Source organism: Polistes dominula, unplaced genomic scaffold (assembly GCF_049000335.1).
Source record: "Polistes dominula isolate Pdom_NZ unplaced genomic scaffold, Pdom_raw_medaka contig_15, whole genome shotgun sequence".
In the NCBI taxonomy this organism is placed as follows: Eukaryota; Metazoa; Arthropoda; class Insecta; order Hymenoptera; family Vespidae; genus Polistes; species Polistes dominula.
In genome coordinates this window covers 801,829-815,305 of record NW_028300915.1, presented here as the reverse complement: position 1 = coordinate 815,305, position 13,477 = coordinate 801,829, and the positions used below count along the sequence as shown (strand labels likewise).

Below are 13,477 nucleotides of genomic sequence, written 5' to 3'. Positions count from 1 at the left end.
TTAGATACGCTGGCCGCCATGACGTATATCGCGTAGCTTCGAACCAATCGCTTTATTCTAGATTCGTATACATGTATATGGTGTTCACGTTTCGAGGAACAGCAGTGTCAATTGATGGAATCTAACGGGAAAACGGTGAGTGTCGAGTCAAAATTCAGGAGAAAACGTAACGTAAGTTGTCAGTGCGCAGCGCGAGGATGGCGATGCAACGCGCATTCGCGAAATAAAGGTAAATTTTGCATCGTCTGCTTGGAGTGCAGCGCGCAGGCTCGCTCAAGATGGCCGCCCTCCTCGATGCTGGCGCGTTCTTTCCTTCTCCCTCATGTGTATACGACATTCGTATTATTACGCTACTCTCGTGTGTCCTTATGAGTGAGCAATCAAAAAAAGAGAAAGCAAACAGGCAGGCAGACGGGCAGCAAAAGAGACGAGAGAAATAAAAATAAAAAAAAAAAAAAATAAAAATAAAAAAGGGAAAGAAAGGTTGTGGTGGAGGAGAAGGTGGAGTAGGAGGAAGAGTGTAGGTAGCGACGACGGCGGCAGCTACGGAGACAGGAGCAGCAGCGAAGGCGGCGAACCGATCGATAAGTCTGTCGACGACGACGCTGCCGCCGCCGCCGCTGCCACCACCGTTGCCACCACCGCCGCCGCCGCCGCCACCGTCGAAACTAGCCATGGTGTCCATGGCGGTCGTCGTGCGCGTTGTTGTGGCGCGGAGCGACGAAGAAGGCGCGAGTAATAGCGAGGACGAAAGGTGGTGGTGAGAAGGTAGAGAGGAAGGAGGAGATTTTCGCGCGCGCGGCCGAGTTAGGCTTCTCCCGGATCCGGCGCGTCCGGTGGCCCTTTTACTCCTTGTCGTTGTCATCGTAGTTCGCGCTTCTATCGAAGTTTTGTTGTCACGGAGAGCAGCGCGCAGTGCACGCGTAGAATCGCAGAGATAACGATAACGACGACAAGAAGGAATACAAGGACGACGACGACAACGACGAAGACGTCGACGACGACGACGACGACGACGACGACGACGATGACCGCTGAGATACGCTCGCGTGGGGCGTGGTGGTGGTGGTGGTGGTGGTGCTGAGAGAGAGAGCGTGTGCGGTTATAAACCCGCGACGGCGGTCTCCCCGCAGACGCGAAGCGCCCTGTGTAACACCGGGTGACCACTCACGGGACACACAAGGTGCGTACGCAACTCGCGATTTTCACTGGGCCTGCTCCATGACTCTCCTCGCGATACCCTTCTCTTCGGTCATGAGCTTGACGGCCCCCCCCGACACGGTGCTCTCTCTTTTGCGTGTGCCCTGCGCATTTTCATTTGCCCCCCCAAAATAAACGCGCCGTCTTAGCGGTGTCGGCTTTTGGCGCATCCTCTCTGCTCTCTCTCTCTCTCTCTCTTCTCCTCTTTTTCTACTATGTTATTTTCCACTTCATCCTCTTCCCATACTCTATTCTTGCTGTTGCTGCCGTTGCCGCTGCTGCTGTTGCTGCTGCTGCTTTTATTGTGTCGTTGCTTTGACGTTACCACTGTCATCGTTGTTCCTAAACCTACCGTTACACGCGTCTTCTTATTTCGTATATTCTCCATGTGAAACAATCTATACCTCTCTACTCTTTCCCTCTTTCATTTCCCTTTTAATCTATTTCTCTTTATCATTCTCTTTCTACTACGTCATTTCATTGACATTCTCTTCTGTCAACTTTAAAACGCGCCACACTTCACTCTCGATTATGACAAATCTTGAAAAAGGATACAGAAAAAACAATCGTTATATATCTCCTGTATACATTCTAATCTTTTATCAATTGATGATAACAAAAACCTATAACCATATATTTCTATTCATTTTTATGAAATATTTAACATTTCTCGTATCTAACGTTCACGTAAAAATGCGCACAAAAATATTCAAAGAAGCAAGCAAGAAAGCTAAATATTTACAGCTTTTCTTTCCCTCTCTTCTTCATCTTCATCTTCTTCTTCATCTTCTTCATCTTCCTCCTCCTCTTTCTATTATTTTCACATGTTCGTATCTACATCGTAAGTTCATTTGGCACCTCTATGAGAAAAACAAATGAAGGTATTCAAAAAGAAAACAAAAAAATCATTCATCATTGAATAAACTTCAATGTATTATATTTCATGTAAAAATAACCAACCAAATTTGAGCTTTCTCTTTTTTTTTTTATAAATCGATGTATACCCACTCGTTGTTGTATGTTCCTCTGTACTTTGAAACGAATGACGTTCACTTTATCGATTTTTCGTCTTCCCAACGCAAATAGACGTACAAGTTTAGTATTTCAAACTTCATAATTCTTGTCATATATGTTGGTGGGGTGCGTGTCCTTTTTTTTTCCTTTTTTCTTTTTTAATATGTTATATTAACTTGTCTTTTGTTTTCTTCCTTTTTTTATTTTTATTTTTATTTTTTTTTCAATTGTTTTCCGTGCATCAGGGGGATTAGGAATATATTTGTTTGAGATCTATAAAACTGTATAATATCATTCATAAACTCCTCGTGTGCTAGTTAGTAAGTCATTTACAAATTTTATTTTTATTATTATAATATTAAAAAAAAAAAAATAATTGTCTGATTAAATAATAATATTGTTATAACAATTATTTATTTATTTATTTTTTTTTAATATTGAAACTATTTTGCATACTAAATATCGTTGATTTCATTGATGTTTTTAATATTTGAATTATACAATGGCTACTATTAATTTCAAATTGTTTTGAAATAACTTGATGATTGCACACACACACATACACACACATTTCATTGATAAAATGAAATATTATTATTGTATTTTCTATAGTCATTGTTATCATCTCTCTGTACGTGTATGTTGTTTCTTTTCTCTTTTTTTTTTTATTTCATTAATTCTTCACATATATGGTATGTTAATAATATTTTTAGTATGTTAAAATATGTGATGAAGTATTATTGTATGTGTTTGTTATTGCAAATAAATAGAAATAAATGAATACCATGAAGCTGTTAATTCTTTACATAGATTGTAATATTAACATAAGATTCCTTGTTAACAAACAAAAAAAAAAATATATATATATAAATACATTCAAAAGGAGAAAAATAAGAAACATTATTTTAATGAAATAATACATCAATGTATTTGAAACTTTCATTTGATATTAATGAAATTGAAATCAAATGTTATTATTATTATCTGACTACAAAATTAAATACTACTTACATTTCATTTATCTAAAAATATATATATAATAATCATGGTAATTCCAATTATATTAATATATATATATATCCAATTTATTCACATTTACTCATATGTATATATACATTAAATATTAATTGAAAATTTGTTTAATCTGTTAGGGATAAGGTGATGTAAAAAAGAATATCTAAGGATCTACAAATCTAAAACACTTGTTGGGCCATTGCAATATATATATATATATAAAACAAACAAAAACAAAAACAAAAAAAAGCCAAGAAAAAAAAAAAAAAAGTCAAAACGGGTGACCAAGAAAAAAAGATGGTTTCTCTGCCAAATGCAGAGTCTGGCACGATGGACAGAATTTCTGATGACGATGACGAGGAACCAAGTAGTGGGTCTGAAACATATGAAGAGGGTGATCTTCTTACAGCGGCTATGGACGATGATGTGACAGCCCAACTAGCAGCAGCAGGTTGGCATATCAAAAACGCTAATGGTGATTTCCATTTTTTTGCTTTATCACCTCTTGAGTTTATATACGGCTTTAATATCACTTCCATTTGCAAGTTTTAAACGCAACACAAAACAACGTTCATCCATTGACTGTGGAACCCTAAACGTGGAATAAGCGCGATGAACGTGTAAGATGATACAAGAGATTATTCTCTTTAAAGAGTCTCAGAAAAAAAGAAAAAACAAACAAATTACAAAAAATATTAGTAACAAAGAAAATCTGGAAACTGTCTATTAGAAAAGTATTTGATTTTACAATACTATCATTCATTTTTATTATTTCATTGTTTAAATATATATTTCACGTATTATATTTTCAATTATTCAACAAGTGCATAGTGATTTTTTCAATTTTATAATTAATATTGATATATATATATATTTTGTTTTCATTTATAAATTATATATGAAAAAAGAAATATATATATATTTATATTATTAATAATTTAAAATCGCTACATAGAGAGATCTTCTGAATAATAAAATATATATATATATATATGTATATACATTTTCTGCTATATCAAAGGTAAATATGTTTTCTATCGTAACAATCCATATCATTACATTATTATTTGAATTATTCATAAATAATTAACAATCTTTAATAACACTCTTTGTGTACTTTCAATCTAATTATTATATCTTTTTATTAAATAATAATTCTATTTATTAAAAGTAAATGAAAAAAAAAAAAGAAAAAAAAACATAAATAATATAATTGACTATCTTACAAGACTCTTTCCGGAGTGTGGTGGGTGGTATAGGTCATAAAAGTATAGCAAAGATAAAAAACAATAAAAAATTTGAAATGATGTATGCAAGTGGAGCCTGTCTTGTCAATGATGATTTTAATAATTATTGAATTTGTGTACATTATTAATTAATAACAAAATGTCTCTTTAAAAAATGATCAAGAGAAGAGACAATGAAAAATTCATTCATTGACAGAACAGTATGATATAGTCATATTTTATTATTTTTTTTTATTTTATTTAATTTCATTATTATTATCATTATTATTATATATTTTATTTTATTTTTATTTTTCTTTTTCTTGCGTGCATCTATTACTTTTTAATTTACGCCTTTTTTCTCTTATATTATCAGAATGTGCTTCGTTTTGTTTAACATATGCAAACAAAAACAAACAAACATATTATTTTATTCTTTTGTTTATTGATCGTTGTCCTCTTATGTTTTTTTATATAATTATTATCATTTATATTGTTGCTAAAATTTATTATACAATACTTTTACATGTAGTATGACACATAAGTATTTCAAAAAAAAAAACAAAACAATATTCAACAAATTTGATTTGTTTCTCAAACAAAATAATCTTAGAATACTCGTTTTTTTTTTTTTTTTTTTTATAGACACAATTGAATTTAGATTGTAGTAACTTTGTTGTCAATAATTGTTTTCTCTATTTTTTTTTTATTTCTTTTTTTTTTTTATTTACATTAAAAATAAATCACGTATAATTATGTAGTATAAAGAAAAAAATTTTCTTAGAATTTTCAGCACGTTTTATATTACTATTGCTTACTTATGCATCTACTTTTTAGTTTGAATGCACTACATGTTATATACGTGTTTAATAATATTATGTCAATATATAATAAATGCAATGAAAATTAATCTCTAATAATAACTTTGATCAAAATATTGTGTAAAAAAAAAAAAAGAAAAAAGTTGTTTAACATTTTATATTGACATACACATGAGTTTTATATGTGTAAATAAAAATCATCATGAAATATCAACATTTTGTATGAAAAACGAATTAATCGTTTCTCTAGGACCTGTTGGAGTAGCAGCAGCTGCTGCTATAGTTTCAGCAAAAAAAAGAAAACGACCTCATAGCTTTGAGACTAATCCCAGTACAAGAAAAAGACAACAGAACAGACTTTTACGAAAACTTAGAGTAAGATAATTTTATCAATTAATAATCATGTGTTATATATTATATTATTTGGATATTATTAAATAATGAAATATTTCTTTTACAGCAAACAATAGATGAATTTGCAACGCGTGTCGGGCAACAAGCAGTAGTATTAGTAGCTACTCCAGGCAAGCCAAATAGTAGCTACAAAGTTTTTGGAGCTAAGCCATTAGAGGATGTAGTTAAAAATTTAAGAAATGTTATAATGGAGGAACTTGAAAGTGCGTTAGCACAACAAGCTCCACCTCCTGTACAGGATGATCCATCTTTATATGAATTACCACCGCTTATAATAGATGGAATTCCAACGCCTGTAGAAAAGATGACCCAAGCTCAATTAAGAGCATTCATACCATTAATGTTAAAGTATTCTACAGGTAGAGGTAAACCTGGTTGGGGAAGGGATAGTACGCGACCTCCTTGGTGGCCAAAAGAGTTACCTTGGGCAAATGTTCGTATGGATGCACGTTCCGAGGATGATAAACAAAAAGTTTGTATTTAATATATTTAGATATATATATATATATATATATATTAACATAATAATTATTCATCAATTCAATGAAATATGATTCATTTTGTTTCTTTATATTATTGTAGATCTCTTGGACACATGCTTTAAGACAAATAGTAATAAATTGCTATAAATTTCATGGAAGAGAAGATCTTCTGCCAGCGTTTAGTGAAGAAGATGATAAATCAACTGTATTATTACAACAGTCAACTCCTCATTCCTCGTCACATCCTTCGCATTCGTCTAATCAAAGTCAAAGTGGACAGTCGCAACAACAACAACAACAGACGGTGGGAGTTGTTCGTCTGACCAGCACGGATTCATCTAAGGGAAACTCTTCGCCAGCACAAATCATTGCCGCATCTCCCACAGCTCTTGCCACTGCCACTCAGGTGGGAGTGGATAGAGTGTATCAAAGAAAAAGGAATTATATTTCCAAGCAACACGATAGAAAAAAAAAAACAAAAAACATTTTCATTATTATATTACATAATAACTGTTTTCAAAGAATTTCAAATTTGAATTGAATTGAATTGAAGAATTGTTAAATTATTATATTTTAATTAATCGCATTGCTTGTCGTTCATCGTGTTGTTTCTTTAAATTCCTCATTCTATTTAGGAGATAAAAGAAATGAAGATTGATGATATATTTCTTTTACGCGGATATGCCATGTTTTTGTTGTACACGTGTTTGGTTTCCCTTATTTGAGTTTAATCAGTTTATTTCTATATTTTTGTCGTCTTATTAAAATCGATCAAAGTTATGCTCGTTAAATCTCAAATTTTATAAATAACTATATATAATTAACCTTTGCTTACCACACTTAGTCCAAAGGACCCAGACCTTTTTTTGCAACTTTAGTCACTCGAGTCATTTTTCTCAAATTGTTCAACTTTGATCATTTTTTTTCAACATATTTCAATTTAATTGAAAACTATAAAACTTATATAGTCTTTTGAAGTAAGTATTAAAGAAGTCTCCAAAAAAATATTGAAGTAAATCTATGCAATAGTTTTTTTTTTTTTTATAACAATTTTTGTGTTACTCCTCCAGGAAGGGTGGTAAGCAAAGGTTAAATTAAAATAAAGGAAAAATTTCCAAATGATCTATGTTATAATACAAACTATTATATTACAGATGACGACACAATATCCAACAGCAGTGTTGCAGACAATAACGAATCCTGATGGTACAGTGTCCATAATCCAAGTAGACCCAAGTAATCCTATCATAACGTTACCAGATGGTACAACAGCTCAAGTTCAAGGCGTAGCTACTGTAAGTTAAATACAATGATTTATTTATTGTATTTATTAACAAATAGACTTAAGTTTAAATTTACATGTCTGATTCATACATGACACATGTGCATATAGATCCACACAAGTCAAGGAGAAGTTCAAGCACTCGCAGAAGTGGCAGGTAGTGCAGAGGGTGCCAGCGTTGCTGTTGATCTAAATAGTGTTACCGAGGCAACGTTAGGTCAAGATGGACAAATCATCCTTACGGGAGAAGATGGACACGGTAAAACAATTTTCTATAGGCTCTGCACAGTCGCCGGCCAGGAACTACTAGAACAGTGATTTGTTTTTACTAGACCCAGATACTTTTATTGTTTTTTTGCATGCTGTCTGTTGAGAGCTCCACCACCAATTCAAAAACAACATTTACAAATCTTTATTATTATTACGTATAGTGAAAGTAGATATTTTTTCGATTAATTATTGTTTTTATGATTATTACTACTGTATATATATATATTATATATATATAAAGATATATATGATATATCTATATATCTTTATTTTGGAGCTATGATGCACAGCGTTATTTTAATTCATCTTTAAGAATCCATGATACACAAATATTTTTTCTTTCTTTTTTTTTTTTTTTTTTTTTTTTTTAATATATATTATTGAATGAGCATTTGTTTATATATATATATAAAAAAAAGAAAAAAAAAAGATATAAAACAAATTAATATTTATCGATCTTTACTATAATATAATTAAGTTGTGAAAAAGTGCAAGTTTGAAACTTGGAAAAATGAAACAACTATTTCGTTTGCATTATGCACTTAATAAAAAAAAAAAAAAAAATAAATAAAATAACAAAGTGTATCTCATATGAGTGTTTGTATAAAAAGAAGAAGAAGAAGAAGAAGAAGTTTTTTTTTCTCCATTTATTAAGTTTCAAATAAATTTTCCAAATTAATTAAAAGGATATATATATATATATATATATAAAAAAAAAAAAAAAAAAACTAGCATTTATTTATATGTATATGCGTGTATATAGAGAGAGAGTTTCTAGAATGAGAAAATAATTATTATTAATGCCAATAGACCTAAGAAATTATTCAAAAGTAATTACTGATAAAAATGACTGAACAAAAGAAAGAAAACAAAAACAATTAAGAATTTGTGTAGATGTCGGCATAAAAATTATTAAATATATTGCATGGATTCTTAAAAACAAAACAAAACAAAAAATAAAATAAAATAAAATAAATTAATAGTACAGTGAAAATGAATAAAGAAAGACACCACCATGATCATAATCATGGACACAGAAACAAACAAACAAACAACCAATCCTTTGTTTTGTGATCATTGCACATTATTATTTAATTACAAAAGATTATTTTCTTTAATTGAAAGAAAACAAAACAAAACAAACAAATAATTACAAAAAAAAAATAAAATAAGGAGAGACAATAAAATTGATGTACATAGAGCACTTTTTGTTGATGTTTTATTATTTTATATATATATATATTAATTGTATTTAAACAGTTTAATGTTTAAGCTAATTGAAACAACAACAACACAGAATTATTCTAATTCCCATTTGTTTTTTTTTTTTTTCTGAAATATTTCTGATAATTCTCTTATCATTAATGATGATTATTATTACAATCCAAATGATAATAATAATAATAATAATATTATTATTATTATTATTTAACATTATGTTACAAAAAGCTTAGACATTTGCTGTATTTTTTATTATTGCCTTGTTGTTGTTTTTTTTTTTTCTTCTTTTTTTTTGTTTAATATAGATTATGCATTATGTGTATTATGTTTCTATACTATTAAAAAAAAAAAAAAAAAAAAAAGAAAAGAAAAAGGGTGTGCCAGAAAAACATAGTAAGTATACATCATTTTTCTTTCGCACACCCTAATCATTTTTGTTTTCTTCTTTTATTATTACCTAAATAGGATAATATTTACTGTATAATACAACTGTATTGTAAACTGATATGTTTTGCTAACAAAAAAAAAAAAAAAAAAAAGAAATACCTAAGTAAATAATTGACATCATCATCATAATCATAGTTGTTGTTGATGATTATAAAATTCAATGAAACTTGTATATATATATATATTAATATATATACATGTAAGATGTGTATACAAGTAAACTACAGTTTACTGTACAGAAAATAATGCCTGAACACAGGCAGAGAGCATAGGACAATCTTGTCTATGTTACAGGATATCCAGTATCTGTGTCAGGAGTTATCACTGTACCAGTGTCAGCAAGTATGTATCAAACTATGGTGGCCAATATTCAAAGTGATGGTACTATGCAAGTAGTAACACCGATGGTCCAAGTACCTAAAGTTGAACCTGGAAATGGGGAGACCAGTATTGAAGCAGTTACTATTCAAGGTCATCCAATGACGATGATCAATGCAGCAGGAGAACATCAAGTTCTACAAGTGATATCGTTAAAAGACGCTAATGTTCTTACCAAAGCTATGCAAGCGGAAGTAGTGAAAGACGAGGATAGTCAACAACAACAAACCGTATCTAGTCCGGAATAAAAAAAAACAACATTTGTGTGTATTATAATTAATTAATAAACGACGACGACGACGACTACGACGACTACGACGATGATTGAAGAGTTCTATTAAAAAAAAAAAATCTATTAAGATTTCATCAGCGTGTAATAATAATAATAATATTAATAATAATAATAATAATGAGAAAAGTGAAAGAAAAGCAAAAAACCAAAACAAGAATAAGGACAAGGACAAAACAAAAATAACAAGTGAAAAAATGATCATTGTAAAGGATTTGTATTTGAGATACGTTCGAGATCATCCATTCAGACCTTGTTATAATTTTGTGTCTCTTGAATTTTGGTGTGTTATGATGATGATGATGATGGTGTTGGCAGAAAAATAATTAAACTGCTCTTCCGAATAATGAGAGACATGAGTGTTGTGTATGTTTGATGATAATGATGATGATGATGATGAGAGTGTGTAAATGAAAACTCTACTGAGTGGGGTGCGTTGATCGATGAATTTAAGAGTTTGTATTCAAAATTTATTATAGACCATATACAATATAAATTACCTGTAATTCTATTTCTCAAAATGATGATGATGATGATGATTAGTAGTAATAGTACGAGACATTTTTTTTTTCTTTTTTTTTTTTTTGATTGAAAGTACTACTCTTAATTCAATGAAATAACTTGGATCTTTCAAGGAAATTTTATTCATTGACTCCTTAAGAGAGCGAGAGAGAGAGAGAGAGAGAGAAATCTTTGTTATATGGAAAATGCAATACACATCTTCCAAATAATACAATTAATGATAACAAATATATTTTCATCTAGTCTCTTAGACATGGTTTAATATTTTTTTTTTTTTTTTTTTTTTTTTTAGGACTTATTGAACTTTTATGGATATTCCAAAGAGTTCGCGCGCGCGCGTCTTTTATGGTTTCATTAATAATTTTATTAAGTAGGACAAATAACAGGCAACTATTTATGAAAAGCACACATAACGTAAACACATTTTTAATATCGAGATTATGTTTTGATATTACAAAATTCATTATAACGATGTTTTCAATCTATTGAAAAAAAAAGAAAAAAAAATGAAAAAAAAAAACAGAAAAAAAAACCCAAAAAAAAAAAAAGACAAAAATGGAGCTTTTAATATATTGATATAAAATAAAATAAAAAAATAAAAAACCATTTTTATTTGTCGGATATATGCAGAGAATTGGACAAAAAAAAAAAAGAAAAAGAAAAAAAGAGAAGAAATGAACAAAATATCTGATTTAGTGTAAAAATGAATGATAATATTCTGGATCAGATTAAAACAAAAAATATTATTTGGCTCTTCTGTAGCCAAAAGAAGACATGTAACATATTTTTATGACAAAAGAAAGAAAGAAAGAAAGAATGAACCAAATTTGTGCTTGGTTGTGTAGAGATATATATGTATAGATATACACACATATATACATAAACAGGACACAGGATCACATTATAGCAGTAAAAAAAAAAAGAATTAAGCATTTCTGACGGGTACAAATAGGATAAGATAACATTTTTCTTTGTTTATCTCTCAACAAGTTGAAATATATATATATATATATATATATATAAATATGGATTTGACATTCGATTGATACAATAACATAATAATTCAGGTGTGATTATTGTAATATTTGAATATTTCATATTTTATATTTTATATTTTATATATTTTACATTTATGTTATTTTCATTTTTTTTTGTTTTCTTAAAGTTTTATTTTTACACGTGATAAAACAAAAACAAAAAACAAAAATGAAAATGAAACATAATTACGTAAATCTAATGTGTTATTATATTTATGTTATATATTTAAATTAAGAATATTGATATATACAGTGCATATACTTTTAAATTTGCCGACTGTGCTAATATTTTATTTATTTATATATTTAGAAAATCCAATACTAAGATACACGACGACTTTAAACAGAAAGAGAGAGAGTGAGAGTACCTTACATAAAAATTAGAAAAAAAAAACTACTACATCGCTCTCATTAAACTGTATTTTAAAGTTCAAATCAAAACGCGTCACTTCTTATTTTATATTACAGACAAAATCATTCTCTACGATGATAACAGTCGAGAGCTAAGATTCCATTTGTTTTTTGTTTTTTTTTATATTACATCTGACGTGTTAGAAAAAAAAATAGAAAAGTATTTTTAATTTTTGTGCAATCTTGTTTCAATGTTGCGGTCAAAAATGAGTCAAATATAAAAAAAAAAAATCCTGGTATTTAATAAAAAATAATAATAATAATCATTTCATTTGTGTGCAATCAATCACTCTCTAAACGAATAATATAAACATAGTTTATATACATATATATATATATATATGTAATATAATTTATTTATATATATTTATTAAATACTTTAGTCATATCGATGAATACAAAAATGCCAATGATTTTTTTTTCATCTCTCATAAATAATATATATATATATATATATATATATAGTTGAAAAGTTAAGTTAAGAAGACATTGTCGTCGTTACAATTATAATCAGTAATTAATTATTATTATTATATACAATTTTTTACCACCATACACAAAGTTCCTGTAGATCCATAGAAATTTTTGTCATCCTTGTAACATACTCACATACACATACACACACACACGTTGGAAAAATAATAGAATCGTAACATTGAAACAAACAAAGCTGCCTTTGGGGGTAACTAGGTAACATATGAAAACGATACCAACAAATTTTTTATAATATCATAGACGACAAAAACAAAAACAACAACAACAACAAAAAAGTATTTAAATTTAATAACAAAACTATTTAAACTAGTACAGATTATTATTATTATTATTATAATTATATTATTGATTAGATATTAATTGTTGCATTGTTTTGTAAAATCATGGCCATTGAAAACGTGATGTAATATATATATATATATATATATATATATAGGTAAGATCATGTTGTGTATTTTACATTTTCGTTTAACGAAAGTAACATACCCAACATAAATTAAGTTCTATATCATCTAAAAAAGGAAACAACGTATATTATATCACATTAAATGATTCTAGACATACACATATATATATATATATAAATATATATATATATATGTGTATATGATGACTTTACTGCTGTGTATCCTATAATGTAATTTGTAAATATGTCGTGATTGTGTCATTTTTTTTTCCTTTGATTAAGTTCAGTGTAAAAGAAGAGAGAGAGAAAAAAAGCAAAAGTAAATTGAGTCCATCGCCATTTAACAAAACATGAATGACATAAAGAACCAATGGAAAAAAAAAAAAAAAAAACAGTTCAAATATAGCACACATATCATTTCTTCATTATGTTTCCCACGTTAATTAAAATTGCACTGACCCTCGTCGTACATGTCACAATTCTAACCTAGATTTTATCAATAGAGATTATACGATCGATCAATCAATCAATCAATAATTAGCAACAAC

General features: G+C 29.0%; 1 protein-coding gene across 6 annotated transcripts; it reads left to right on the top strand.

Annotated features, from left to right (window-relative positions):
- Positions 1 to 13: 13 nt before the first annotated feature.
- ewg (DNA-binding protein Ewg) lies at positions 14 to 13,477 on the top strand. Of its 6 annotated transcripts, none has more exons than XM_015332874.2 (8): positions 14 to 135; positions 3,366 to 3,703; positions 5,526 to 5,650; positions 5,736 to 6,161; positions 6,272 to 6,577; positions 7,326 to 7,466; positions 7,565 to 7,712; positions 9,686 to 13,477. In XM_015332874.2, the coding sequence occupies exons 2-8, from the start codon at positions 3,526 to 3,528 to the stop codon at positions 10,015 to 10,017; spliced, it is 1,656 nt and encodes a 551-aa protein (XP_015188360.1). In that variant the 5' UTR covers positions 14 to 135; positions 3,366 to 3,525; the 3' UTR covers positions 10,018 to 13,477. The 6 variants fall into 6 exon arrangements, with proteins under 6 accessions (XP_015188360.1, XP_015188363.1, XP_015188364.1 ...); XM_015332877.2 differs by lacking the exon at positions 14 to 135 and adding an exon at positions 1,041 to 1,183 and having other exon boundaries at positions 3,366 to 3,679; XM_015332878.2 differs by lacking the exon at positions 14 to 135 and adding an exon at positions 1,041 to 1,183 and having other exon boundaries at positions 6,272 to 6,475.